Below are 27,725 nucleotides of genomic sequence, written 5' to 3'. Positions count from 1 at the left end.
CCTTTTGTTAAGCATGGAGTGAACTCAGAGCTCACCCTCCTCCACATCCCATTGTGTGATCCTTTTGGTTTACACGCGCACAAGTGTGTGTGTGTGTGTGTGTGTTTGTGTCATGTGTCTGGGAGAGTAAGGGCTAAGGGTGATGTCATGTTGGATGACATCACTGCAGACGTGCAGGGAGTGCAGATTAGTGGCCGTGGCTCTTCTGAAACAGCTCTCCACAGCTGCCCTGCCCTTATCGGTGCGGCCCGCCCCGGCCCTTTATCCCCTCGTGCCAGCTCCATCAGGGTGTAAGCTCCAGAAATAGCCTCGAACTATCCCATATCTGCTCTGCCAGTCTACCAATCACGGCTCAAATTGAGCGTGGCAAAACCCTCCCACACACATGGGAGCCACCACCACCACCACCGACCCTTTGGCTGGCCCCATCAGCCAAGTCACTTTGCCAAAGCTGAGCTCCAGCCTCATATGTACACTGTTTTTTTGTTTTGTTTGGGTTTTATTTTCTTTCTGAGCCCCCCAGCATGAGTCCTTGTGTCCCAGCTGAACCGAGTCCATGCTCAGAGCACATGCAACCCCCCCGGTCCCAAGCGGAGGCGGTGACGGCAGCAGCAGCAGCAGTAGTGGCTGACAGGGAAAGCAGCACACCTCGCACAAGAGTTGACAGGACAAAGAGCACACACACTCCCACTGGAGCAACACAAGAAGGGGGGCAGGGCCAAGCTAGGCTGCGCCACACACCCAAACATGTAATCCCCCCCCCACACACACACACACACACCCTCGCACAACATATGCAGGCTCCTCCCTGCGCAAGGAGACAGAGATGGGAGGTGCAGTCAAACACTGATAGTGAAAGGGAGTGGGATAAACTGGAGTTTGTGTGAGGGGGGGGGGGGAGAGACAGCAGAGGAGAAAAGGGAAACAATCTTCATCATTCCCAAATCAAGAGTCGAGTGTCGGGGAACCCTTAAATTCATTCATGCCGAATGAAAGAAAACGGAGAGGAGAGAGTGTGTCCCATTCCAGAGACAACACAGGAAGTAGGGCACGCTCTGCACTGGGTGACCAAGAGAGGGTGGGAGAACGAAAGGAGGAAAGGGAGCAGCAAGAGAGGGAGAGCATTGTAGCGCTTACTCTCCACCCCTTGTCTTAAAGCAGCAGCAGGAGGAGAGAGAAGGAGGAAGAGAACCACAAGTAAGGAAGCAAAGAGGCGAAGCAGCGGTCTGCATCGGCAGCAGGGGGGGAAAAAAAAAAATGGAGCTTTGAAATCGCCTCTGCCCTCATCCATCCCTGCCTCTTTTTTTTCTTTTCTTTTTTTCTCCTCTCTTATTCCGGCTCAGCCTCGGTTTCTCTCTCCGCTTGCCTTTGATTGTTCTGTGGAATTCTGACAATGCCTGGTGAGTGTTACGCTGCTTTTCACATGTCACTCGCCGTCCTTTGTGTGTTGGTTTTGCTTGGGTTCAGGCGGCGGGAGGTCGTATATATTTTTCTGTTCTTACATGCGGCGGCGAATAGCAATGTGGACGAGAGGATGCTTCATTGAGGCTGTTTACGCTCCTCTGCCTCTGTGTGCTGTTCAGCTGTGCCGTCCTCCTCCTTTGCTTCTCTCAATCAGTGACAACGTAAAGGAGACTGCTCTCCTGAACGCACACACACACACACACACACACACACACACACACACACACACACTCTACTACACCCTGCGTACATCCAGGTTACTCAGTCATTATTATATAATTGCTTTTAACTCCCAAAGGGCTTTCATTCAGAGCGGTGCATATATTACACACACATAGATGTGTATATATAACATCGGGTTTATACATATAACATCAGAGATGATAATACAGAGATGGGGTTTTGATTCCGAGTGGTGACCATAACCTACATGTAGCAACATCACACAAAGCTGGCCTGTGTGACGGAGGGCAGCCAGCTAACACAAATCAGATGACTGGGCCAAGCTTTGAGGTCAGCCGGCTGATTTTTGGCTGTCATTCTCAGTGGAGGTCCGTATGTTGGAGGCAATTATCAGCGGCTAAAGAGAAAGAGAGCCGTGTGTCTCGAGGATAGAGAGTTTGGGAGAGCAACAGCTCATTCCATCGTCGATACATTGTAATGTCTCCGGGATAATCTTGCCGGTTAGTCATCATTTCGTCCAGGCCTCGGGGAGTTTATATTTCAGATTCAAAGTGATCTTACGGGACGCTATTAAGTCAGTCAGTACACATTATCATGCGAGTTATTTTCATCTTTACGCATGGATTATTCCGATGTATTTCCTGACGCTGATTAGATTATCCCACAAACATCCGCGGCCCAGTTAACGCACCGTACCCAGTTTCACACTTGAATCTCACTATACATGCTACTTACATGCATGAAATTCGTCAGCAACCGCACATCGAGTATAATGAAGTTATTCCAGTTCGTTGAGTTATTCCGTTTTTTAATGTGTCTCATTAAGAGAACGGATGAAACACTGAGGCGTTCAGCAAACTGCTCGGTGCAGTCGTACCTCCCTGCCACATAATGGAGGCAGAGTTTAGTTAAACAGTTTCTGCCGGAGAACGGCATTCCCACTAACGTGTATTTTCCTCGGTGATGGCTTCACGGGAGAAAGCCATCTTTGGTTTAGCAGACACATCGATGACAGTCTGATGGCTTTGTGCAGCTTGTTCACTGCAGTGTGCAGAACTGGTTCAGTGTGAGAGCTCAGCCGGTGGTCCTCCTGATTGTAGCGTGCTGTCGAGCCCTCAAGAACAAAAACCGAGCTTGACTTCTACATATTACGCTCCAAGCATTTGTGCCAGCCTGTATTTATATGCAGTAACAGTGTGATTCCTGCCCCCCCCCACCTCCCAGCCTGGGGTTCTGTATATGTTTGCATGTACAAACAAATGTTTTTGCACACATTAGTACATGTGCACATGCTGTATGCAGATATGTGCATATGTTCCCGAGCGCGTGTTTTAGTATGTTCCAATCCCAGAAGCCTGAACGAAAGGATGGCAGAGCGAGAAATAGAGCCGTTAGTCATTTTCACAGCCTTAAACATGGACAAGATGGGGAGATGGGTAGAGCCAATGTGAGATGGAGAGATGACAAACATTGTGAGAAAGGGAAAAGCACATAAGATGACTGAAACGAAAAGGGACCGACAGTCTGCTCTTGGTCATTTTCCAATATTTAGTGTACTAGTTTATTCTGGGGGACTAAACCTCTTATGCAGAATTTATTCCCTTTTCCAGGACTTTGCCCTTAAATCCTGCTGTTGGACTGTTCTTATGTAATGCACTGGACAAAATTGAATTCATGAAATTCAACACTGATGTATAAAGACATGAAATATAGTGTTATAATATTCATGATATATCCGTGTTGCAGGGAAGGGCCAGAATCAATGCAGAGCTTTGTACAGTATATTTCTGCTACTTCCTCCCCGTCTCTCCATTGTTCCGTCTCTGTGTAATTACTCTGTCATAGATCATCTCCGTGAGGTCCATTGATTTACTGAGAGCTGGTGAAGTGGAGCAGAGCATTTGATCAGACACACGTACGGGGGGAGGGAGGGAGGAGCGGGTCAGTGCCGCACCCATGGGCCACTCCACCGTGGGACAATAGGTCTGAACCGTTGGCGGGTTCATACAGGGGGGGGGACGGGACGGAGAAACAGCCACAGTCGGAACACTCGATCAGCAACACTCACTCACGACCACACAAATACAAACATCCAAGCAAGCAGGGGTGTTTGTTCAGGACCATTGCTTGTTTGTTGTCTATAAATAGTTATCTATTTTGAGGCAATTTGCACATTTTCAAATGTATTGTTGCCGTCCTGAATACCAGGTATCTCCAAATTTGGTGATTTTTTTTAGCACACTTTAAATGCTTGATTTGAGCGTCTGCACTTTTTTTCGTCAAAGTGATCGATCTGAAAAGAAGTTGCAGCATGAAAGGAAGAGAGACGGACGGGCCTCGATATCCAAGGCCTTGCATTCAGTGAGTTTTAATTCTTTGAAAGTTGTGGCGCCCGTCGACAAAATTGAAGGTTAGAATATCGACTTCAATCCAGCTCGCCGTTGTGAATGAAAGACGGTCGTAAGTAGGCTGCGTCAAAGACATTCAGCAACGTTGCTCTGGATCTCCTCAACTCTGCCTGGTAGCGGGTGAAAGACGAGCATATGCTCATGATAGGGCAGCGTTGCACGTTGTCAATAATTTAATCACTCACTCGCTCTTTCCTGCCCTGAAGGCCGTAGTGCAGAGTCTATAGGAGCAACAAGAGAGGAGAGCTCTCAAGCATCAGTCCTAAAGGTCTCTTTCTGTCCTTCTGCTCTCATACAGTACTCTTTTATCTCTGTCTATATATATATTTATATTTCTTTTACACAAACATGCAGAAGAGCTGACGCCACTGCCCCGTCTCTCTGTTTTATCTGCGTGCCTGTCTCTCTACAGTAAGCTGCTTTACGAAAATGAAATGGAGGGCCGGCTATAGAGGGATGGAGGGATGGAGTGATGGAGGGAAAGATCTCTAATGCTTCTCTTTGCGTATCATTTCCTCTCACTTCACTTCCTGTGCCTACACTTCGAGACAGAGCGACGCTGTCTTTAGATTCAGACAACCAGACATCTTAAAGGGATAGACGTTTGACAAAACCGGTATATGTCATCATATTGCCCATACACTTCATGGGAGGGATCACCTTTCATATTTAACAGCAGAAGTATCTCATTAAACTATCACGTACAGCCCACGTTCACTGCAGTAACAGAAATTATTCTCGATCTTGCCGTCCTCCTGATTGCAGTAATATCCATATCCTCTCTACTTGAGTCACTGGAACGTTGATGCGAGTTCAATTTGCTCTTCTCTCCATCCCGTCAGTCTCTTCATCTTCCTCTCCCTCTGCCCTCTGTTCTTGCCGGCCCTCTATCAACACCTACTTGTCCAACGTGTGTCACCCTCTCTCCATTTCGCCACCTGCCACTCTGCGATGCAGACTTGTTGAAGCCTGCCGGGAACGGCCCAAATCCACCGACTATTTCCCTCCGCGTCCCTCCCTCTCTTCCTCCCACTCGGTGCCTCGGTGCAGGCAGGTGGTGCTCCTCTAAACGGGTGAGCGGATAGGCAGGGGAATAACTTTTCAGTGGCGAGGCCTTCCAGGGACCGTCTCTCCCACCTTCTCTCATGACCCACGCTGTCTGTCTGCTGTACACTTGGCTCATGATCTTGCGCATACCCCGCCCACACACACACACACACCTTGGTACGCACCTGACATGGATTTTTTCTCACAAATTCCCATCGTTCTACCAATACACTTTCTGTTTGAGTGCGTGTGCGCATGCACGGAAACCGTATCTGCACAAACTAATGCTCACATGCACATGCGAGATGTAAAAGTCGTGCTGCCACGTGATTCGGTACAGAAGGCTATTGTTCGTTATTCACAGGAAACGAAAACATTGAGATAGTTTTCTGTTATCCTCTCCTGCCACAGTGATTACAAATAAACTCCCATAGAAAGATTAGCCTTGCGTGCACCTACATTATATTTTGGCGCAGTTGCACTCCAAACAAGCCTATGAGGTATGATATTATCATGACCCAGACCAGAGGAATGAGGAAATCCCCCCTGAGTGTTTAGTCTCCAGGCCTTGGCTTTGTAGTTAACCTTTACCCAGCCATTCTCCAGAACAGCAAGGCACGCAGGTCTGTTTACTTGTGATAAGAGCAAGCAACTCTAATCCACTGCATCGGGGGGGGGAACAAGTACATTAAACCTCCTCCGGTTTCACCTCCCCAAATGATACTAAAATTGTTTTGGAGCTGGAGAAAACCCTCCGTCTATAATGGGGTGCAAAGACCTCTCCACTGTATAGCGCACAATGAAATCCATTGTCCACTGGCTCCTGTAGAGTTTCACTTGAGTCTTTATACACATTGTGACGTCTATGCAATTTCTGGTGAATGATTGAGCTGAAATATTCTCCTGTCGTTCAGAAAGCATTTTAATAGGAAGTACTGAAGCTGCTCCGTGCCCAGCTGTGACCAGCTCAAACATCAGTTTGGAAGCGTTTGTTGACAGCATGTCTTAGCTGTGACATCAGTCTTCACTCACTGTTTCGCCAGCTATGCGAAAACAACCGTACAATACATCTGGCAGTGCGCTCCCTCCTTAAACCATGGCCGGCCACATTTTCTCCCTCTCTCTCTCTTGCTCCCTCTTTTCCGTTTTTTTTGTGCCCTCCTCCCCTGGTTTTTCTTTTTTTTTCCTTTTCTTTTCCTGGAGTCCATCTCTCCGGCCAAGGACCCAGCATTTTCCCACAGAGTGCGGTGCTGAAGGCTGAGCCTTTGTTTCCTGCTCTACGGGGACACATGGTGGGAGGAGGAGGCAGGCTGACTTCCTGGCTGCCAACTCGGGGTCTATGTCAGTGTGAGAAAAAGCAGGGGAGACAGATCTGATGATGACAGAAGAGCTGCGCATCCTAGGGACTGACTTCAGCTAAAAAAAAAATATAGAATTTGCTATATTTCTCAGACAGTTGCACCTAAATAACTTCATATCAGGCTGTCAGCTGTTTTGGCCTAATTCTTTGTTGTCCTACTAAGAACGGAGACAGTAGGAGTCAGCACTGTCCTTTACTGTACATTAGATGTGTCGTGAGCATTTGTTTTTGCAATGTTTTCCTCTGGAAATGACTTTGTGATCATTGTTGTACAAATACGACAGCAAAACTATAAGCGTCATGTACAATCATGAAGATAAAAGTAGCGTGGTGACAAAGGAGGTTAAAAAAAAGCCCTTCCAAAAAGTACCATTAGTGCCATAAATGCACATTTGAGCACTTATTTGCTATAGGATATATTCTGTAGGATAATTTGTCGACTTTACATTGTAGTATTATTTGAATTTGATAAAGTATTTTATTTTGAAGCTCCATATCCAGCCCCTTGACTCTTACCTTCATAAGTCCATGTCATGAGCATAGTGTTTATGCATAACGTCCTCACTGTGTCACGTTCCTCTGGACTATGGGCAGGCTTGTCCTTAAAAAACGGCGCTGTCTTTTTAAATGGGATGTGGAGAGGGGTGTGTTAGTAGCAACAGACATCCTTTGGGAGCGGTGTGGTTTAGCTCAGAGGGCAGAGGCTCCAGCCACGTTCCCAGAGACTCAAAAATAGTCTGGAAAAAACACTGAGACCAGCCGCCGGTGAGGAATGCAACCCGAAGTGGAGTTGTGCGTTTTGGGGAATCCAGCTTGGAGAGGTGCTGCTGGACCATGTTTCACATATTCAGTAGATCGTAAGTGTCTTTTTCTTTAAAATTCCTCATTCACCGTGGATGGTCACAGCTGCACGCTGTGGTTTTTCCTCTGTCTCTGCATCGACCCACGGTTCACTCAGGGCTGTTCATTGTGGCTTCATCTAACTATTTTTCTTTGCCACACAAATGGCGTACAGTACTTTTCTGTATGAATTAGGATTGTAAAGAAAGGTCAGGATAGCTGATTAAAAAGCAGAAAGGACAAAGTACATCTGAATAGTTGGAGAGGAACGGCGCAGAGGGAAAAACAAGGACACGTTTAGACTTGAACATGAAAACTATTCAGTGCCAGAGGTGAATCTACGGCTTAGTGCGCAACTATGATCCCGGTATTGACAGTACGCTTCTCAATTTAGAACCAATTATGTGCTAAAGATATTTCACCTGGCTAAATCTGGTGATAATAAAAATGTAACGACTAAACGTGTATTCTATTTTAAGAAGAGTAGTGTTTGCATGAGATCAGCTTTGATGTTGTTTTTCCATGTTTTGTGTGGGAAAAAAGTCTCTGCCCTCTTTCTCTGCGTGAACTTAAGTGTTTGCCGCGTTCTTTGTCCAATGCCACAGGGGCGTCTGAATATTCAGGGTCAGGAGTGAAAAGCACACTTCCTCATCTCTTCTACTGCTTTGCCCATGTTGTTATCAGTTCCCCAAGCACTTAACAGTTATGCAAGAGTTCAAGAGGAAAAAAAAGCTTTCTTGCTTGTAACTAATTTATATTTTCTTCAGTTTGTGCTAAAAAGTAGAATTACAATCCTTCTCGTCTGGCCTATATACACATGATCACAGATGCACACACTCTCCGTGACCCTGGCGGGCCTTGAGTAATCTCACAGCTGAGTCATACCCGCTGTCTTGCCTCTAAACGTCTATTATTGTCGCTGTGAAGCTTTGGGATTAAGGCATACCTATATTGCTCCGATTAAATGACAAATCAATGATGGAATAAAAAAATAGGAAATGTTAGACTCTTGAGTGCAAAACATGTATTTGTCTGTATGTGTGTGTGTGTGTGCGTGCGTGCTATGGGAGGGGATCATTAATATGACATCTAGAGTATAACAGCGTCTCTGATTCAGGAAATCATGGTTTCTCTTCTCTAGTCAAGTCGTATTCTCTTGTCGAAGGACAGCCTGACACCTCGCTGCCCACAGGGTTTAACATTAAGGCTCGCTGGCCCGAAGCCAGACGATAAGTCCGTTAATTGGGCAGACATCGGCTCAATTAGGCTGGCGTTTTCACTGTCTTATGATGATAACTTTATTATCTCTGCCTCCGTCTTCTACCACTGCCCTGATCTCCTCTCTGCTGTGGTATTTTAGTGCAGAATTAATGAGTGTGCTGAGCGGAAATGGTGGTCAGAGGTAATTTGAATTACAAAGCGAAAAGTATGAAAGATGTTGTGATTTTACAGAGTTATAACGGTGTTATAACTGTTATAACGGTTATAACAGTCAGGCGTGACTACAACAACATTTGTTCACAGTTAATTATTCCTATTTTCAAATCTTGTGCAGCATTCATTTTGTTCCTGCGCAGTCTGAAGTGCAGTTTGTGGCACACCTTTTAATGATAAATAATACAGAATATATCTAGTCATAAGCAAAAATCAATAGTGTAATATATGATATTGCTTGTAGTTAATTTCGCTTTGCTTGGTTTTGGAAATAATCAATTCCAAGCCCATGACTTCACCAGACCTCATACTATTGATCGTGTAAGTTAAACGAAAACATTTATGGTGCTGTTGCTTTGTACTTTGTCCAAACTCTGGCGCTGTTGGTCTGTTGAAAATATACGACACATATATAGAGCGCTGACGGACTGGTCCAAATGAGGGAAAAAGTGAATTGTAGTGAATTATGTGAGACGGAGTAAAAGAAAAATAATGGATCAGCAAAAGTCAACAAAAGTAGAATGCGATAAATTAATAATATATTTTGTCCCACAAGTACCTCACAGTATATGACATTTCAGTGCAACCGATTATGAATCCGTCATGTGAGGCATTTCTGTACGAAAGGCAAAGGCATTTTAAAAGAAGACATTGTTGCCACGATCATATTTCACTCCCCTGTTTCAGTTGCGGCAGCGTCTTCTGTGTGGGCGAGTGTTGGTTACTGCTTGGGGGGGGGGGGGGGGGGGGGGGGATACCACTCGCGTGTGAATGTGTGTGGGCGACTAGTCACTCTAGGCCAGGGACATGAAGTCATGAGACGGAGTATTCCACCAGGCCGCTTGACTGAAGAACAAATGTGTGTGTATTCCAGTACAGTCATATTCGATCATGATGACTCCCCCCCCCCCCCCCCCTTTGTGTCCCATAAAGGGCATTGATTAAATCAATATATCAATACTACTGCATTGGTGAGGTCCCAGATGGCCGTCCGTCATTAGCATGACGGTTGACCTTTGCCGTCTCACCATAGTTGCTACTTAAGGAGTTACTCATTAGTTCGACCTTTGACCTCATTATACATTCTCTTTACACTGCGATGTTCTGGCTATCCTATTTGGATCGACTCACCCCCCCGATGTGACAGTGAGTAGAGCTGTGGACTCACCCACACACATTGCTCTCGGCGAAACGAAGTCCATTGTTCTGGAGAAGCTACACAATATCCTCTAATGACCCTTTTTTCACTTTTGGCTCTTTCAACTCATCTGGGATAAGGGAAATAAATATGAATAAGAAGGATATACTACATGTATCCAATCCAACACAGCCAGGAAATCACCACAAATGTAAAAAAAAAAGTCCTCGCAGATGATCACAGGTAATTGGCATGCTGTGTGCTGCAGCTGCTACTGTGATCTCCCCTGTCCAGTGGTTGTATTCGCGGCCAGCTGTTCCGCTCTCTTTTCACTCGGCACATGACTTCAGAGCCGACGCCGGTCCCGCTCCAGAGCAGCTCCTCTGCGCTCCGTGTTGGTCTCCTGCAGTGAGTGTCCTAGCAGATGTTACACTGAATTACCCTCCCAGCCTAGCGGGGACTCTCGCTGTAATCAAGCCGTTGCATCTGCGTGTTCGCGTTGCAGCCTGGCTCAGTGGCTGCGTTGGCTCTCCCAACAGTTGTTCTCCAACCACCTGATCTCAGTTAGCAGCCAAACTTCCCCACAATCTAGTGTGTCTGCCAGTGCTCTGAGTCAGGCATCCCTTCAGACTCCTAAAACTAGACTCCCAGAGGATCCGATCATTTAGGAGATGCTAACGCTAACACCCTCCTTTCCTATGTGTTTGTTTAGTGAAAAGGGTGTGTTTGCATGTGTCCCATTCTTGCCTTTTAAAAGCTTCCTTCCTCCCTGTAAATGAAAGGCCCTCTTTGTCCTCCTGTACTTTTGGCCAATGTGTGCTCCCATCTATGGCACTAACTGGTTCTTGTTTCTCTTCACAAAGGTGGTCACACCATAGCTTCACCTTGTTTGGTGCAGCGATGCCTGGGGCAGTCTCCCTCTTCGCTCTTCCCAGCATAATCTCTCTTTTGTCTTGTGTGCATTAGACCGCTGGCACTGTAAGAGCCTAAGCCTAAAGAGCCGACGCTGTCGACCAGCACAGGTGCCGCAAAGCACTAATGCACTGGATGTGGACCAACGTGGACTAGACTGCGCCCACTCATCTACATTACCCATCTGTTTTAAATGCACTTTTTTTTTTATGTTTTCCCTTTCGCTCTCATTGTTAGCGCTTTCATGGCCGTACGACGCAGCCAATCAGGACTCAAAGAGGTCGCGCTTGGATGAGCAGAGAGGGGATTTTTTTTATTCAGAGTGTCTGAGTGTGATGTGTGGCAATTTTCCCTTTAGGGGTTATTGGAATTTAACTTAAAAGCTGTCACATTAGCGGCTGCGTCTCCAAGCTCACTTCACTCACTCGCAAACCTCAACGTCTGCCTTCATCCCCCCAGAGATCATTCTTTCTCTGTCTGCCTTCGACAGTGAATGACATTTTTTCTCTGCTGTTGTGTTGACTGGATCTTCTGGCCTCCCTGATTGGTGTTTTCGGGCTGCAAGGCCTGTAGCCACATGTCAGTGGTTCAGCTCTCACATTCGCCGTTCTGCACCGGCAGCGTCTGACAGGATCCCTCCTCTTTCTGCCTCTCGCTGTGGGCCAGATGTTTGTTTGGTTGTCTATATTCTGCCGCTACCCATCACGCTACTGTTCACTCCAGTGCAGATGACAACCGTCAGATGGCAGGTTGATGCACAGAAACATCGATTTTCACGGTGTTACCCAAAAACTCTAATGCCGTCGTATTGCCTGAATAAAAATGCGAAATAGAGACATGAATCGGCAGGAACATTCACTCGCTGATTGTGGTGACAGTGGCTCATTATTCCCATCAAGCACTGAGAAAGACTTACCACATCTGCTTGGATCAAATGAGCGATCAGACCCGTGACAGAGTGTTCTGCAGTGTGACAGACACGCCGTTGTTTCATCGCAGTCTGTGGTCCTTCCCTCTGACTCAGCGCCAAAGCTATAATGGACACTGTATTTCGTGATGCTTGACGCATGAATAATGGCTTATTTGTCCGGTTTCCTGTCTCTGCAGTGCACGCGGTTCATAATCGAGGTCGGCCAACCGCTGTGTGATGTGTGCGAGCGGTACATGTTTCGTTGTTAACTGTGATTTTTTTTTTTCCTGCTTTGATGTCTGAGTTCAGGGGCCCAGGTGCTTGCAGAGCGGTTGGTGTTGCTGGCTTGCGAGAGCTTTTTTTTTATTTGAGCCCCATCTACAAACCAAGCCAGCTGTGAGGAGTTAATGAATTTTGAGACTCTACAGGGATACGAATATGATGAAAACGTATCGAATGTATTGCAACCTCATCTCGAGCACACGATTGCAAAACCACTTGCCTAACCGCTGTGCTACAGGTCTTATCAAACCTCGTCGGGTTGCCAAGCGTTGTCAGTTCTACTTCATGTGTCCGTACTCATGTTATTTATTTTACATTTATATTTGTGGTAATACACGAGAGGCACAAACTGGTGCTAAATATTCATTTACATACTCAAACCATTCAGTGAGCGCTCACACTAAAGCCACTTACAATAAGTTCATCCTTCCCGCTGTCTGCCCCGAATCTTTGCACGAAACCTGTTCATTAAAAATCCATATTGTTTTTGAGAATCAATACAGCATCACAAAACATGACATCGTGACGCTCGTGTGTATCAATACACACCCCCTACTCGGCAGGAACGAGACAAATTTGCGAGTGCAATTAGTTGCCTGCCTGTATGTCTTTGCCCGGCTCTGCTTGTTGATCTGCATGCCTATTTGCACACAGTGGTCATGTGTTTGTTTGGTAGAGAGCATTATTAACAAGTAATTGCCGTGCCAGTCTGCCAGCGGAAGGCGTATCGATTGGTTTAAATGCTGGTCTAGCAGCACCGCAGAATGCTGTGTAAACACTGTGCAGGGCAGTTACCACAGAAAACACTATTAGCAAGGAGACTTAACATCAGGCTGCCTAATGCTATAGCATTAACTGGAGTATTTGTTGTTTTGGTTATGTCAGAAGCTTAAGATTTGGCCATTTAAGGTAATTTTGCATGTTGGTTGTTCTAGTAACATGAGTGGAAGCACAAACTTAAAGAGGTTATTATGTTTCTGTGAAGATTAACACCACTTCACGTGCACTCCAACTGTTGTGTCATGTAATTGTAGTGAAATGATGCATACGCTTGCAGGAACCCAGTAGGTGTGGACTTTTCAAAGCGCCGTTGTTTGGACTTGCAGTACATTAATCCAGCCTATCTTGAGCTATCAGTACAAATATAGTCCCTTGTGGTTTAGCCGGCTCGCCATCAAGTCAGTGTGTTAGGAGTCTAAGTGCTCTGATGCCTACATGGGCCCGAGGTTTCAGATCCCAGACAGGCTATCAGATCAACTCTCTTTACAGGATGCAGGGACGGAGCGCGCTGGGTGCAGCCCGGACTCACTCACAATCCATTACTCCGCTCTACTCCTACTCTGTTACTCCAAACTGAGTTTCCATTGAACCCCAGCAGGGCACAGTGCATGATAGGATTTGGACTGATGCAGGCACATAAATTCGTAAATACTGAACGTATACCTACATCACCAGCCAGAGAAGGCGTTCGAGTGATAAAAAAAATCTAAATGTAACCGGTAACTTGGCAACACTAACTCATGCAAGGTCATTGGTCATGCCTTCTCGTTTCGGACTAAAAGTTATGCATAAAAACGTTTGGGTGAATGCCAGAAAATCCTATTATTTCTGCTGAAATGTTTCTAAACTCGGCTGAGCTGGAACAGTTGGCGTATCAGGCAAGTTCAATTATGTATTTTACTACAGGGCTTTGTGTGGTTGAGTCTGTGTGTCTGGAAGTGTCTGGTCTATTAGAGCCTTGAGTATCTCCTGGATATAGTTTCTGAAATATTTAGGTGGCCCAGCATGACATCCAGAAGAGGAAGAGATAGATTGATTGGTGGCCAACAGAGGGGAAGGCAGATAATCACAGTGAAATAAGAACAGAGTGCGATGGAACGATGTGTACCAGAGGGTGGGAAAGAATCCTCCAAACATAAACTATACTCCCCCCCCCCCCCCCCCCCCCACACACACACACACACACACATCAGGTAAACACTCTGAATGAGAGGCAGACAGGATAAAAAATGGAGGCAGAGTAATGGAGGATTATCAAGGACGTAGAAGGACGTTTGCTGAGAATAGACGACGTTGGGGGAAGGTAACCAAAAGAGAGGAGAAGTGAGGAGACGAGGAGACGACGACAGCATGCTCTGCTTTTAATACCAGCTGTTATTTGCAGCGACCGACATGAACAGTGTGCCAAACTGGGGGATGTAGAAGTTATGAGCAGATTTCACACGACAAGACAGTTTTTTTCGTTGTCATTAATACAAAGTGGCTGACAATACGCTGTAAATTACACGTTACAGTACAATTTAATACAGCGCCGTACAGATGACAGGCAGCGTTATTATACATCAATTCATACTTTCACAGTCTCCCACCATTCCCACTGACACTAATGGGCTAATATGATATGCCGAGAGAAAAAAGAAAACCATAATAGCGGAGCAAAGTATATTCCTTTTTTAGAAGATGCATTCCTCTCTCAGCCGCAATTTATCTTCAGATCATGTAGAACATTACTCCAGAGGATGTTGCTTTTGGCGAGCTGCACTGACTGCACGTTCAAGTTGATTTTCACATGAAGAACACTGGCATGCCTCCTTATATTCTAAATATAGAAAACATATATGCTACCAGTTCATTAAAATGTTTGACCGTGTGTGTAGCATTGCCAGATTCATTTTTTTCTCCTTTCAGTGAGTCTCTTTGTGAGTCATAGAAGCATCATCGTGCCAGGTTCAGGGACTGTGTCTACCTGTCTCTTAACAGCACATCCCACGTAGAAAACCTCTGTTTCCCCTCCTCTCCGCTCACTTGACTCGCTCTGTGTTCTGCCCGGTACCCAGTCAGCCAATCACAAAGCAGGGCTAGGTGCAAAACACACTTCCTCTGCAGCTGTGCTTTGGAAAAGGCTCGGAGCTCCTGAAAAACTAGATTCTCACATGCAAAGCTATCCTTGAGGCGTTTGCACGTGTATTTTTTTTCTCATTTATTTCAGATGATGAAATGTGTGTGTTATGATAGAGATAAAAAGGAGAGCGAGAGAGAGAGAGTCCAGATCATTATCCACTTCGCACTGGACAGTGGATTCGACAACAAAGCTGGCTGACTGTACAAAGGGCTGCAACAGAAGAGATGTACAGTACACACACTGGCCTACTCACATGCATGGGATTAGTGTGTAAGCCGTCCATAGAGGGCACTACTAACAGAATGTTCGCTCTCATTACGCGAGCAATTGACCCTCTGTCTTCCTCGTCCTGCCAGTTTCAGGGGCTGATGTTTGTGTCGCTGCTTACAGCCCTCGCTAGCATATTTAGCTTTATTCACTGTGAGCCTGACTGGTTGGTAGAAACGCAACAGCACCAAGAGCTGTAGCACTCCGAAATATTGTGTAAGCATATTATAACGCATCATAAGTATGTTTCTAATGATTTCTTACGGTTACTTGACTTCATGACATGTTGCAGAATAACATACTTCAACATAATTGGTTATTATTGAATAAGAGCTCAACGTGAGGGCTCAATATGAAGCTCAATAATGTGGATCAAATGCGGTAATGGGCAAATATACACACCGCATGGAGACACACGTTTGCTCTTTCCCGGTGACAGCCATTCACTAACTAACTCTTATGAAAACACAGAAAGTAGGGCGACAGCAAACAGTGGAAAGCTCTTATGTTTGTCTCCTAATCCTCCCTGGCTATAAAAAATTGCCAAGAATAAGGCTTCGGGGTCGTCTCTGTCAGAATATTGAACACTTTGCAAAAGTGCACTCTGAGCTCCTGTCAATGTGCAACGGAGAAGAGTTGACAGGGTTGTGAGTTGGCGAGTGGTTGTTAAACGAGGCTCCACAAAAGAGATAGCAAGCGGTTCATCACTGTGAAGCATTATCACATCACGGAAACTTTCACAGCGCGACCATTAACGATAATCAATGGCAGGAATTGCCTCCTATTTAAAGCAGGTTCCAGTCTGCGATTGGTTGGCAGCGCAGCTTGACTCAAATCTTTCAGGCGTTTTTTTCATTCATCCATGTTTCAAGTTGAAAATGAGAAGGCGCAAAGCATCCATCAGGGAGTCAGCGTAGAAGTGGGTGCACGAACATGTGTTGATACCGTGTGCGAGAGCTCGTCACGCCGAGGACTCGCTGACTTTGAGGCAAGTGGAGCATCCTCTCTTCATCATCTCTCTCACTCTCTTCCTTCACACTCACCATGAGCGCTCGCTAATACACGCCGTGCATATGCTGCCGCTCTCTCACTGCCTCTACTCGGGCTCTGCAGGGTGACTCAGATCTCACCCTTTTCCTCTCTCTCTCTTTCTCTCCTTTGACACTCTTTAGATCTCATCTGATGCCAAGGCTGAAGGAGTCTCGCTCCCATGAGTCATTGCTCAGCCCCAGTAGCGCTGTGGAAGCCCTGGACCTAAGTATGGAGGACGAGGTTGTCATCAAGCCTGTTCACAGCAGCATCCTCGGGCAGGACTACTGCTTTGAGGTGAGGAGGCACACATGCGCGCATACAGTGCACAAACACACACAAATGCTCCAGAACGTTCCCACTACTGGCCCTGCACAGCCATAGATCTGGTGTTGCTACTGTGTGGAGTTATTTCAGGCAATCCGTAAGTAAAAGTTCTGTTCATTTCCTGCATGTAATGTCATAAAATAGTGCAGAATTACCATTTCAATAATAAAAAGAAGTAACAGCTGGGAACAATCCGGATCCAGCTGCTCCTCTCACTTCACATCTCTATTGACAGTCCTGTTCTTGATTAGCTGCTGATGGCCAATTATAACCAGAGGTTCAGATGCAGACTGCAGTTCTGTGTTAAAGAAACACAGGAGCGAGCGATAGTGGTTATATTTCTCTGGTTGTAGAAAATGGAACGGAAGCACAGCGGTAATTTGTTTCAGGCACGATCATCACCGGACTGGAGTCATTTCCAACAAATTGCCAAATGTGCACAAACACGTACTTGCATACATGTAGCTGTAGCTAGTAGCTGTAGCTAGTAGCTGTAGCTAGGGAGACTCAGGGTGACAGAAACGTACTGCTCAATCCTCCACTGTTTACCGTAGAGACCAAAAAACTCCACTAATCATTTTTTATTATCCTGCTCATTACATCATTCTGTTTCTTTGTCTCTGTTCTCTCTGTTCTCTCTGTTCTCTCTCTCCCACTGTGCATTTTTGAATTATCCAGTCATCATCCAGCCTGCCGGGCAGCCATCTCTCTCTCTCCTCTGTCCATTCTCACCGCTCAGTCATTCTTCCACACTGCCAAGTCATCCTCAGTCTCCTCATATCCTTGTGTTGTATTGTTTGCTAAGCTTCTTTGCTGTCGGACACAAAAGGGTACTTTAGAACTAAGTTTAGCAAAACATTCTGTTCGGCTCATTCCCTGTCATTGTTATGCACGGAGTTTGATGTTTAAAGCGTTTCGGTTTCCTTCTCCCTCTGTGTGGCGGCTGTAGGTCACCACCTCCACAGGAAGCAAATGTTTTTCGTGCCGCTCGTCAGCCGAGAGAGACAAATGGATGGAGAATCTGAGGAGAGCGGTACAACCCAACAAGGTAAACACGCAGTAGGTGGGACGAGACTGTGTGCAGCAATCGGCGCTTGTGTACAAGTGTCACAATTCCAAACCACACTGTGCAACATTGATTATGATGAAGACAGCTGAGCTACATGGTGTTGACATTTATGTCGCAATTTCACGCAAACAAAATGCAACCTGACGTGTTCACATCCGGCAGTGCACCGTCCCGCGCAGAGGATACAGAGGACACGGAGGTTGCGGCGAGGAGCGCCAAGAGCCCCAAAGTGCTTTTCTCTTGAGCACCGATGATGCCATCTGTAATCTCGAACACAAAAACGCAGCTGTGGCAGAGGCAGAGCGGCAAACACGTCCAAGCCAAGAAACTAGTCCCCCGTCTCACGGCGTCTTCATCGCTCCTTCATCTGTCATTGTTTAGAAAATGACTCGCTAATTACAAGTTTGGATAAGAGAAAGTTCCTTTGTAACGTTGGAGTCCTCCCTCTCCTCAGCTTTCTTTGGCAGGGAGGTGTTATTTCTGTCTCGCTCCGTCTTTGCGCTGCGTTTTTTAATTATTCCATAATTTAGAGAGATTAGATGCGGCGCAATGTTTTTTTTGGCAAACATCAAAACTGGAGTGAGATACCCTGATTCTTTGGAACTACATAATGAAGTCTTTGGAGTTCTGTTAAATAGATCAACATGTTTTGCTCCTGGAGAACATTACATCTGTAATGATCTCCAATGACAGAGGACACAGACTGACAGGGCAGAACACACGCAAGGCTCCACCTGTTTGACTTTGTGGTTCACAGGTCGGTATTTGTTACCTCGCCCTGGAGTCTCTGTTTTCTGTCGCTGGTGCTTGGGAGGAGGAGGCGATGATTATATTAGAAATATCAAATAACAAAGGGAATGAAAATATTTTCAGCGATTTTTCAATGCCTATTTGCCAGATATGCAATCAATGTAAATGAAACGAGGTAGTCTAAATGCTAAACCTGCACAATTCAGCTCGTGTGGAAGTTATAATTGTGGGTAATTATGATAATAGGCCATTTACAGAGGTATCATCTTTGAGGGCTGGATAAATACATTTCCGTGTGTCATAATGCAAAGTTTAATTTCGAATTAAAGGTATTGAGCACCTTGATTTAGAGGAGGGAGTTATGTTGCAACCAACAGCGGGAAATTTGGAAAATTGATAACACAACTGACAACGCGTTATTAATACTGATTACATCGCCTCGACATTTTGCTCCCACTTGATGCAGATACTAAGTGAACCACACACACACACACACACACACACACACACACACCATTAAAGACAAAATTACATTTCAGAGTTCAGAAACACCCGATAGTGTGATGAATGTAGAACCACAGAAATATACACACACACACAGAAGAATGATTTTATATTATGTTACGTATAAAAGGCATCCAGACACTGTTGAGCTGTCTCCAGCACAGCTACCGGTATCTCAAACATTCAACTGCTTCCTTGTGATTGTGAGAGGCTCTTCTCTCTAATAATCTAATTATTTGCTCCTCGTTTCCTCTTGTCATCTTCAGAGGTAGTTGTCAAGGCAATCTGAATAAAAGGGCCAAAAATACACCCGACTCTTGGCAATATCAAATGATGACATAAGAATGGGTTAGCACTTTGTGGGATAATAATGTAGGAGTGAGGTTTCTTAGCTACCGCAAGCGCAGCAGAGAAAAGCTTTTCAATTGAAATGATTGAAGTACTTAATGAATTGTTTACGTCATTTAAAATGGAGAAACTTCAAAACCAGGGTTTGAGGCAGATTCTCGTTTAAATCTCATTTATTTGGAGACATTTCATTCATTTAGGTTGTTGGTTTACCAGATAAGTTTCCCACTGAAACTATCATTTTGAACTACTGTATATATATTTTGTTCTTATAAAGTTTCCAGTGAGGATGTTGTTGACCTTTCTAAACCACGTCCCATCATCCTCTCCAGGACAACAGTCGCCGGGTGGAGAACCTGCTGCGGCTCTGGATCATCGAGGCCAAGGACCTGCCGGCCAAAAAGAAATACTTCTGCGAGCTTTGTCTGGATGACTCGCTCTACGCCCGCACCACCTGCAAACTCAAGACCGACAATGTCTTTTGGGGAGAGCACTTTGAGTTCAACAACCTGCCCGCTGTCAAAAGCGTCACGGCCCACCTCTACAAAGACACGGACAAGAAGAAGAAGAAAGATAAAAACAATTACATTGGACTCGTCAATATCCCCGTCGCGACGGTTACCGGACGACAGTTTATGGAGAAGTGGTATCCCGTCAGCACGCCCACCCCCCCGAAGGGCAAGATGTCCGGGCCCATGATTAGGATCAAGGCACGCTATCAGAGTATGAACATCCTTCCCATGGAGATGTACAAGGAGTTTGCCGAGTACACCACCAACAACTACATGCTGCTTTGCTCGGTGCTCGAGCCCGGGATTAGCGTCAAGAACAAGGAGGAGATGGCGTGTGCGCTGGTCCACATTCTACAGAGCACCGGCAAGGCCAAGGTTAGTACCAACAGTAATGATGATTTATTTCCATTTCCCCCACGTTTGCACTCACCCCACGGAGACATAATGGATAACAAAACCAGAGTGTCAAACTATTATCTTGCCATGAGGTACTGACGAGACATTATGCAGCGCACAGAGGTTAACTATACCTCCGCTGCCTGCTCTTCCTATGAACTGTCGACCCCCCCCCACAGCTGTGATGCAGACAAAGACCAGACAGAGAGGTGATTTCCTCTCGCCGCACCAGCCTGTATTACATTTTTAACTCAAGCTAATCCCTTCCATGTATCCCCTGCAGTGCTTCACGGCATACCGATGCAGGACAGAAGCACAATATATCCGCCGCTGTCTGTAGCACTGCGAGCACGGGGGAGATTAGTCTACCACAGTGGGAGCTAAGTCTCCCATGACAGCAGGCCGTTGGACTCAGATAATCTCCCATCCATCCCGGGAATGTCTGTATTTCACTTTACTTTGACAGCACAGTGTTTTGTCTTTTCAGTGCAGTGAGACAAACGTCGGCATTTTCACCTACATAACATCAGAGAGCGAGACATGGGAGGGAAAGCCATCTCATTGGCTGCTGATGAAAAGAGGACGCAAAGGAGCTTAGAGTTGAATCAGCAGACAGTTAGTCGTTGAATATTTTGAAGTTTTGGTCTGTTGGCTGGACAAAGCAAGACGTTTAAATGAATTCAATTGTGTTCTGAAAAGACACACGAGGCATTTATTTTGACTGTTTCCTTCTCTTCATAGACCAAACGATTAACTGATGATTTGAGAAAACTATTCGCCCATTAATAATGAAAGAGGTTTAACAATACTGATGAATCTAATTCCGTTCCAAGGCATTTCTAATGATTGTCAGGAAATAGGCATCTTGTTGTTCTGTCTGAAATAAATGTCTGCTTGTAGTGGAATGTTGCTTCGGGCTGCTTTCTTCACCGCCTCGTCAGTTCGCTCGCGCGCCTCAATTAAGTTTTCCTGACAGTGTCTCATCAGCAGAGCTTTGAAACTTTCTTTGACTTTATCGCATCTCAGCGGAGTGATGAATGATCAGTGCTTAAGAAGCGATGTCCATCCACACTGTACCGCCAGTCTGCCAGTTTAGGGACTGAGAGCCGCTGATGGATGGGAGAGAAGGCCTCTGCTGGTCCCCGGAGAGACAGCCACATCCTTAATCATCTTCAATTAATTAATCCCCACTAACACTTTTACTTCTCTCTCACCTCCCGTTCCTTCTCTTTTGGCTGGTTTTCTGCTTGCTGGTGGATGAGCAGCTTGTGAAACAGCACTAGAGATACTTCAAGGTTGCTCATCATTAAAGAGACTCTCGCATACATACGTATGTACCCGCACTACTGTGGGTAGTCTGTGTTCACCAAATGCAAACAGGAAAACATTCCTTTTCATTTTTATCTTTGCGGGGCTGTAAATAGACGGGGAAAAAACAGCTGCTGTTGCCTTTTGAAGAACAGGCAAAACAGAAGCTTTCGGACTGACGTGAACAGGAAGAATTAATGAAAGCTGCTTCAAAATGTCAAGCGTCAGTGCTGTTAGCGACAGCTTCCATTCTGAAAAGACTTTCATCGTTCAAGACGCGGTGAAGTGGTCTGACATTAGGCAGTACACATACACTCGAGTACATTTCCCTTCAGCCCTGATGGATAAAGCGGCCATGTCATGATGCCAAACGAGCACACAAAGAAACCACTTATTCTAAAATATTGCTGAGGCCTAATTAGGACATCCTCTGCTGCGGCACGGATGCTTGATGTACACATATCTTGGCCCTATGTTGCGCTGTTTACTCCTTCACAATACAGCGGTTAAGTTCTATTTTTCATTTACTGTCAACTTGGGTGCGGTCTTTGCTGTCATTGGTGGGTTATATTTAGGAATCGAGCACATTCTCTTGTGCGAGGATAAACTCCTCTCAGCTGGGTTTTATTGTTTTCCTGCAAATGTTTAATAGAGCCTTTGGCTTATTCATCCCCCATTCTTATCGTTGTGTCGTCTTCCAACTATTCAGACTCGAGTCAAATCCATGAGTCAGTATCTAATCCTGTCACCACCACACTGGATTTCTGTAGTTCGGACAGAATCGTTGCACTGTTGTCACATTAAGGCAGTGACAAACGACCACGAGCACATTTTCTGTCACCCAGCAGAGGTGACCGTTTCTTTTTTTTTGGGAAATGCGGCTGTAACTTTGTAGTTCTGAAGTTCTGCTGATGTGCAGTTGTGTTTAATCGGCTGTGCACAGGTGGTAAAACGGCTTTTAATCGCAGCCGCCCATTGTTGCGAGATGTAGATTGCAGGATGTAACAAGCATTAGCATGCAACACCTTCTAGACTTCTGTTTCTTCCTGTGTCATTTTATCACCCATCACCGGGTAATTACCCCCCCCCCCCCCCCGCCCAATGTTGTGCTCTGTTACACACTCGCTCCTTCCCTCTTGTTCTCTCCCTACTTTCCGTCTTTGTCTTGCTTCATCTCTCTTTCATGCTTCATTGCATCTTGAGGCCAAGGCTCTCTGGAGGGATGTCATTGTGGACGCTGTATTGATGTCTGGATGCATTGCCGAGCATGACGAGCAGGCCCTGCGTCGTGGCACAGACGCTAACTTTATACGCACACACACCTACGTATTAATCACAAAGACATTAGCAGGTGGTGGCAGGTCAGTTATTCAATTTTGTGCATGAGCAAATAGGCCTGCAGTTGTATTAAGATATATGTGGCTTTGTATAGCATAGGGAAAGGTCAGAGGTGTCCACCGTGGCTGTAGGTTGGAACACTAATGAATAGTCTGCTTTCTCTTTAAACAGATTTTTATTAAACCCAGCCACAATCAAAATGAGCCTGCGCTGTAAGGTCACAACCCTCTGCTGTGTCGGAACTGCCCGGAGACGTTCACCTTTCTTTCATCTGGAGATATCTCCACTTCTGGCACGAATCCTCAGCGTTATTGATCTAGTCTTCTCGACGCCTCGCCCCCTTCGGGAAGATTATGTTCTAATTTTGTTGCCGCTCCTCTCGGCCGTGCCGACTGTTGGAAGCGACGATAAGGAGGATTTATGCTTATGATAACTGGCCGGACGAGGGTGGTGTCCTGGTTATTATGCCATTTTTATTTTACTGCTCCTCAAGGTAAACTAACAGCCCCGCTTTTAAGAGGGCAACATATGCGAGTCTCTCCTCTCTACACCCTCTGTGGTGAATTGTCGTCAGCACAGTTACGTTCAGCACACTTCTTAATGCATTCAGCGCTGTCAACAGTGGGCAGTGGTGCTCATCACCACAGCTGTGGCGCACAGAGACAGTTTGTCATAAGCACATAATATGATGTGACAAATGGTTTAGTAGCTTGACATGAAGGGCTCTGGTACTTCTGTTTTCCGCTGGGCTTTTGTTTTTGTTTTACCAGCTTTGAGTGAATCAGCTGTCCCCCGAGGGGGTCGGCGAGCTTTCGTAACATGCGAGCCGCTTGTCAATACCCTCCCCAGGGAAGTTGTCAGTATCATTTTTTTATTGAGACAATAACCTGTACATATTTAGTTGCTTCTCCAATACATGCCGGTGGTGAACTCTCTTATGATGAACTAACATGGATGTTGGAGGAGACAGAGTAACAGCTTGTGAAGTGTGCTCGAGTGAGATAAAGAGGGCTCATTGAGAACAGGAGATGTTAGCTAGTCATGGAGCCATATCTGCTGTATAGGCTCTAATTAGATCAGGATATAAATACAGAGCACATCAATGCACTTGCTCTCCTCATGTAGTCCTCTTTGTACAATTTGCACTACAAAGGCAATGCATCATATCTTCAGAGTGTTTTTTATTGATCACCCCCTAACAGTGTGGAGGGATGGAGGAGAGGTGAAACAGAGAAAGGTGAAGGCACCAACAAGGAGGAGAGAAAGAGGGAGAAAGAGCATTGCAGCAACGCAGTAAATGGATGCGGAGCCAAACAGCTGCAGAGAGAAACATGTGGAAGCTTCTTGACGTCTCTGTCGGCGCTGACATTACAGAGACTCTGTCTCTCCTCTCACTTTCAGTCTCCTCGACACTCTATTTTTATGAGATTCATCTGCCTTCGTGTAGTTTTAAATGACAAACATACATGTGCACAGCAAGGCGTACAAATAAAATATTTGTATTGTTTCAAAGCGTCGATGTGTCTAAGAACAGCAGAGATAATGTCACTTTCGTCTCACCGTTTTCTGCCTGGTTTCACAATGTTGGCGCTTGTAAAAATATATTTTTTTAAATAAGATTTTAAGACTCAATACGAGACTAAATGTCATGTTATAGAGGGCAACATTTCTATTTAATAATCAAATGCATGTATGGGCTTCGTGGATTGCACTTAACACTTAATAGAAACACAAGATCGACAGCCATATACTGTAGAACACACGGAGAATATGCAGAGTAAGCCAGCAGACATGACGTTTGTATGCTGATGACACTGGCTGTAAGACTCCCTCCAGTCTAACGCAGCTTCATAATGATCACGTGCACTTAGCAGCTAAATTGGGAGAGCTGCAGCCCTTCCTGTGTTTGTGTTGAATAACGAGCCTTCGGGAAGAACCTGCTTTCATTTCCCTTCGGCCTCCAGTCCTCTCAGTCAACCCAATGTGACCCTCACAGGAAGAGCTGCAGGCTATGACTCCGTAATACTAGCCACCAGTCTCCAGGGAGGGAAACCAGGGGAGGCAGAAAGAGATGGAAAGATGAGGAGAGCGAAAGGATGGAGAGGCTGGAGTGGTTCCTGTTTTTCTCCCCCTGGGTGTTTCATCAGCCCTTTCCCCCAGGCTGGACAACTGAACCCATCGATCAGTCAAATTGCTTATGTTATTGGGTTTCTATTTCCTCCTCACATTCAACTCTTTTTTCCGAAATGATTCAACCCATTTCAAATTATCTAAAAAATTGTATTTGTGCCTTTTGGTGTATAAACACACTTACCTGAATAGCAGCTCTCGAAGCATCAACAGGTTATTTCCATTTTGTTTTTCTAATGAATCCCATTCGTTTCGCAAACCATGACTTCTCCATTAATGATGTTTGTTTATCCATTCACAAGATAGAAACAATACATGAACAAAGCATAAGCACTATGCCAAATGGAAATCTTTTACGCTCTATTTATGCTCCGTTCGACATCGTCGGGATTGAATACAGCCACAAAAAAAAAGCTTTTCTTTCATTAAGACACTCGTTCGACAGCAGGAAACCCTGAAAATAAGCAAGCGGTGCTATAGATACATTTAAATCACATGAGCTCGTCATCGTTTAGCCGTTTGCATTGATTCCCATTCACGTGACACAGCTGGGTAAAGTGAGCAGTGTGTGATATTTGAACTCGGGTGAGACGCTCGCATGCTCTTCAGGTTCAGACCGTTTTAAAGAGGCTGAATTAAGAAGGCAATGTTCTGTAACTTAACCTCAGGCTTGTTCCTGCTCCAGTATTTTCCTTGTAAGGCCTTTTATTGCTCTCACTCTTGTATTACCATCGAAACACGTTTTTTTTAAACATCTGAGCGCGTTCAAAGTATAAACCCGACCCTCTTTTTGTCAACGTTTTCTCTCTTTATTCTTTCCCAACCTCGATGTTCTTTGCTATGCACGGTGCGGTAATTACAAAGCACGTCATTTAAAACACCGCTGTGTTCTGTGTTCAGGTTTGTCTGTGCGAGAGTCTTGGCCACGATCTTGCAGACTGTGTTGTCTCTTCAGTCGAGGCCTGTGAATCAATATTTCAGCTTCAAAACTTGCTGCCTGCAAATTGTGCAGTGGAATATTGCCGAAAAGAGATGTAAGCAGTGCACACACACACACACACACAGGGCTGTGCCTAGTGGTGATTACATCGTTGTGTGTACATCAGCGCAAGACTTTATGAGTTTTTACTGGCAAGTAAACCCATCTACATCCACAGGGAGCTTCTCATCTCTTCCAACAGGACCCTGTTCCCGACTATTTATTAGATCTGATCAGCCGGGCTCCGCCGTCTACCCTTCACTCCGACCCTATCTTCATTTCACCCTCCTGTCTCTGTGCACTGTGTGTTGATTTCTCTTTGAGGCATGGTTCGGCTGATGAGATGTGGCAGCGATACAGAGAGCGTTCTACTTCTCCTTATTAGCACTGAGGCAGAGGGAAAGGAAGGGGGGGGGGGGCTGCAGGATTGAGGACATCATCAGAGAAAAGGCTGAGGGATGACGGGAGGGAAAAGAACGGAGCTCCCGTCTCTTTTTAGGGCGTGATTTCAGACTTTCATAACACGGTGGTGGTGTGTATATATATATATATATATATATATATATATATATATATATATAATAAATACATTACTGCCGACATACATTACTGTGCTAACATCGGTTTCCACAGATTAAAATGATAAAATGTATAAATACCACTTGAAGAGACTTGAAAATTATAAACAATCGGAGGTAAATCATTTTAGTGAACAAAGTTTTGGCATTGGCATGAAATGTTATAGGCTACAGACATTCATGGTCCCCAGAGCATGAATCCTGCTGACTTTGGTGATCCCCTGGTGTGATTAGGCAACATCTTTGTTTGGTCAGTACTTGGTTTATGACCAAATACCTGCAAAACTATGACATTCGCAGTTCGTCTCAAGTGTAACTTGTGTTTTGTCGGTGTCCCTGGTGTTGGGAAACCGCCAATATCAGCTGGTTAGCATACCGATATCAGCATTTAACTCAAAGCAGTGCTATGTACAGCCTCACAGAGCCGCGAGCATGATGTTAGACTTTTGGTCTTGTTGCATTGGGCTGTATGAATAAACTTGACGTGACTTTTTAAACACAAATTCACATCTTCCTGGTTTGAATTCCCTACATAAAAGCATGTCAATGCAGCAGACTTTCAAATTAGGGATGGTGGTCACAGTTTGCATTACCATGCTGTTGCAAAATAAATCAATGAAATGGCCAAGGTGCCAAAATCAATCTTAAGAACATATGGTATGCACTGACATTATGTATGCAGTTTGTACTTCATGCAGAGACGAGATAGTGTGCAAATCCACCGTTATGGTCCCTGTGCTTGCGTTGTATCCATGTGTTTTGATTAACTGTGACGCAGCTGAACTGTGTCCTCCACCTCTACAGTGTTGGGCTCAACAATGTGTTTGTAGCATGTCCCTGTAAGAGATTATCAGCGGTGGATGGATCTCATTTTTGTTTTAGGCTGCTAGCAGGAATAATTCTGTCTCTCTTGTGATCTCTCTCTCTCTCTCTCAGTTTCATTTTTCAGTCTCAGTCTCTCTCCTCCTCTATTTCATATAACCGTCCTCTCTAATCAGGCCTGCATTTGCCTCGCCTCGGCAGAGAGCAGAGAGGAGGGAGGGAGAGAGCCAAAGAGGGGTGACTAGGTTAGAGGAAAGATCATAATTGGGATGACATTTTCTTCCTATAAAGTGTAACCTAATTTGTAATGCTGTCGGCATAAATGAGATTCCTGGACTAGAAGATATCATTAGAAACAGGAGTGTAGGGATGATTTTCAGTGATTAAAGTTCATGTTTTGTCTTACAACCTTGAATCAGAGTATTTTTAATCTGGCTTTTTTGAGACTAATCAACAGGAAAAAAAAGACAGTTTCATGTCAACATGAA

The 27,725-nt window shown here is 45.3% G+C and overlaps 1 protein-coding gene across 4 annotated transcripts in view; it reads left to right on the top strand.

Annotated features, from left to right (window-relative positions):
• Nucleotides 1-897: 897 nt before the first annotated feature.
• dab2ipb (DAB2 interacting protein b) overlaps nt 898-27,725 on the top strand; it is a 48,310-nt gene continuing 21,482 nt past the window's right edge. Inside the window, exons 1-4 of one of the 4 annotated variants that reach the window (XM_076085749.1) lie at nt 898-1,197; nt 16,320-16,473; nt 17,453-17,551; nt 19,507-20,061. In XM_076085749.1, coding sequence (XP_075941864.1) covers nt 16,330-16,473; nt 17,453-17,551; nt 19,507-20,061 — 798 coding nt within the window. In that variant the 5' untranslated portion in view covers nt 898-1,197; nt 16,320-16,329. Of the gene's footprint in view, nt 1,198-1,223; nt 1,401-5,809; nt 7,320-16,319; nt 16,474-17,452; nt 17,552-19,506; nt 20,062-27,725 lie in introns of those variants that run through there. The other 3 variants (XM_076085757.1, XM_076085740.1, XM_076085765.1) reach the window with 3 other exon arrangements.

Source organism: Anarhichas minor, unplaced genomic scaffold (genome assembly GCF_050575085.1).
Source record: "Anarhichas minor isolate MPS153535 unplaced genomic scaffold, ASM5057508v1 ptg000002l, whole genome shotgun sequence".
In the NCBI taxonomy this organism is placed as follows: Eukaryota; Metazoa; Chordata; class Actinopteri; order Perciformes; family Anarhichadidae; genus Anarhichas; species Anarhichas minor.
This window is presented reverse-complemented; position numbering and strand designations above follow the sequence as displayed.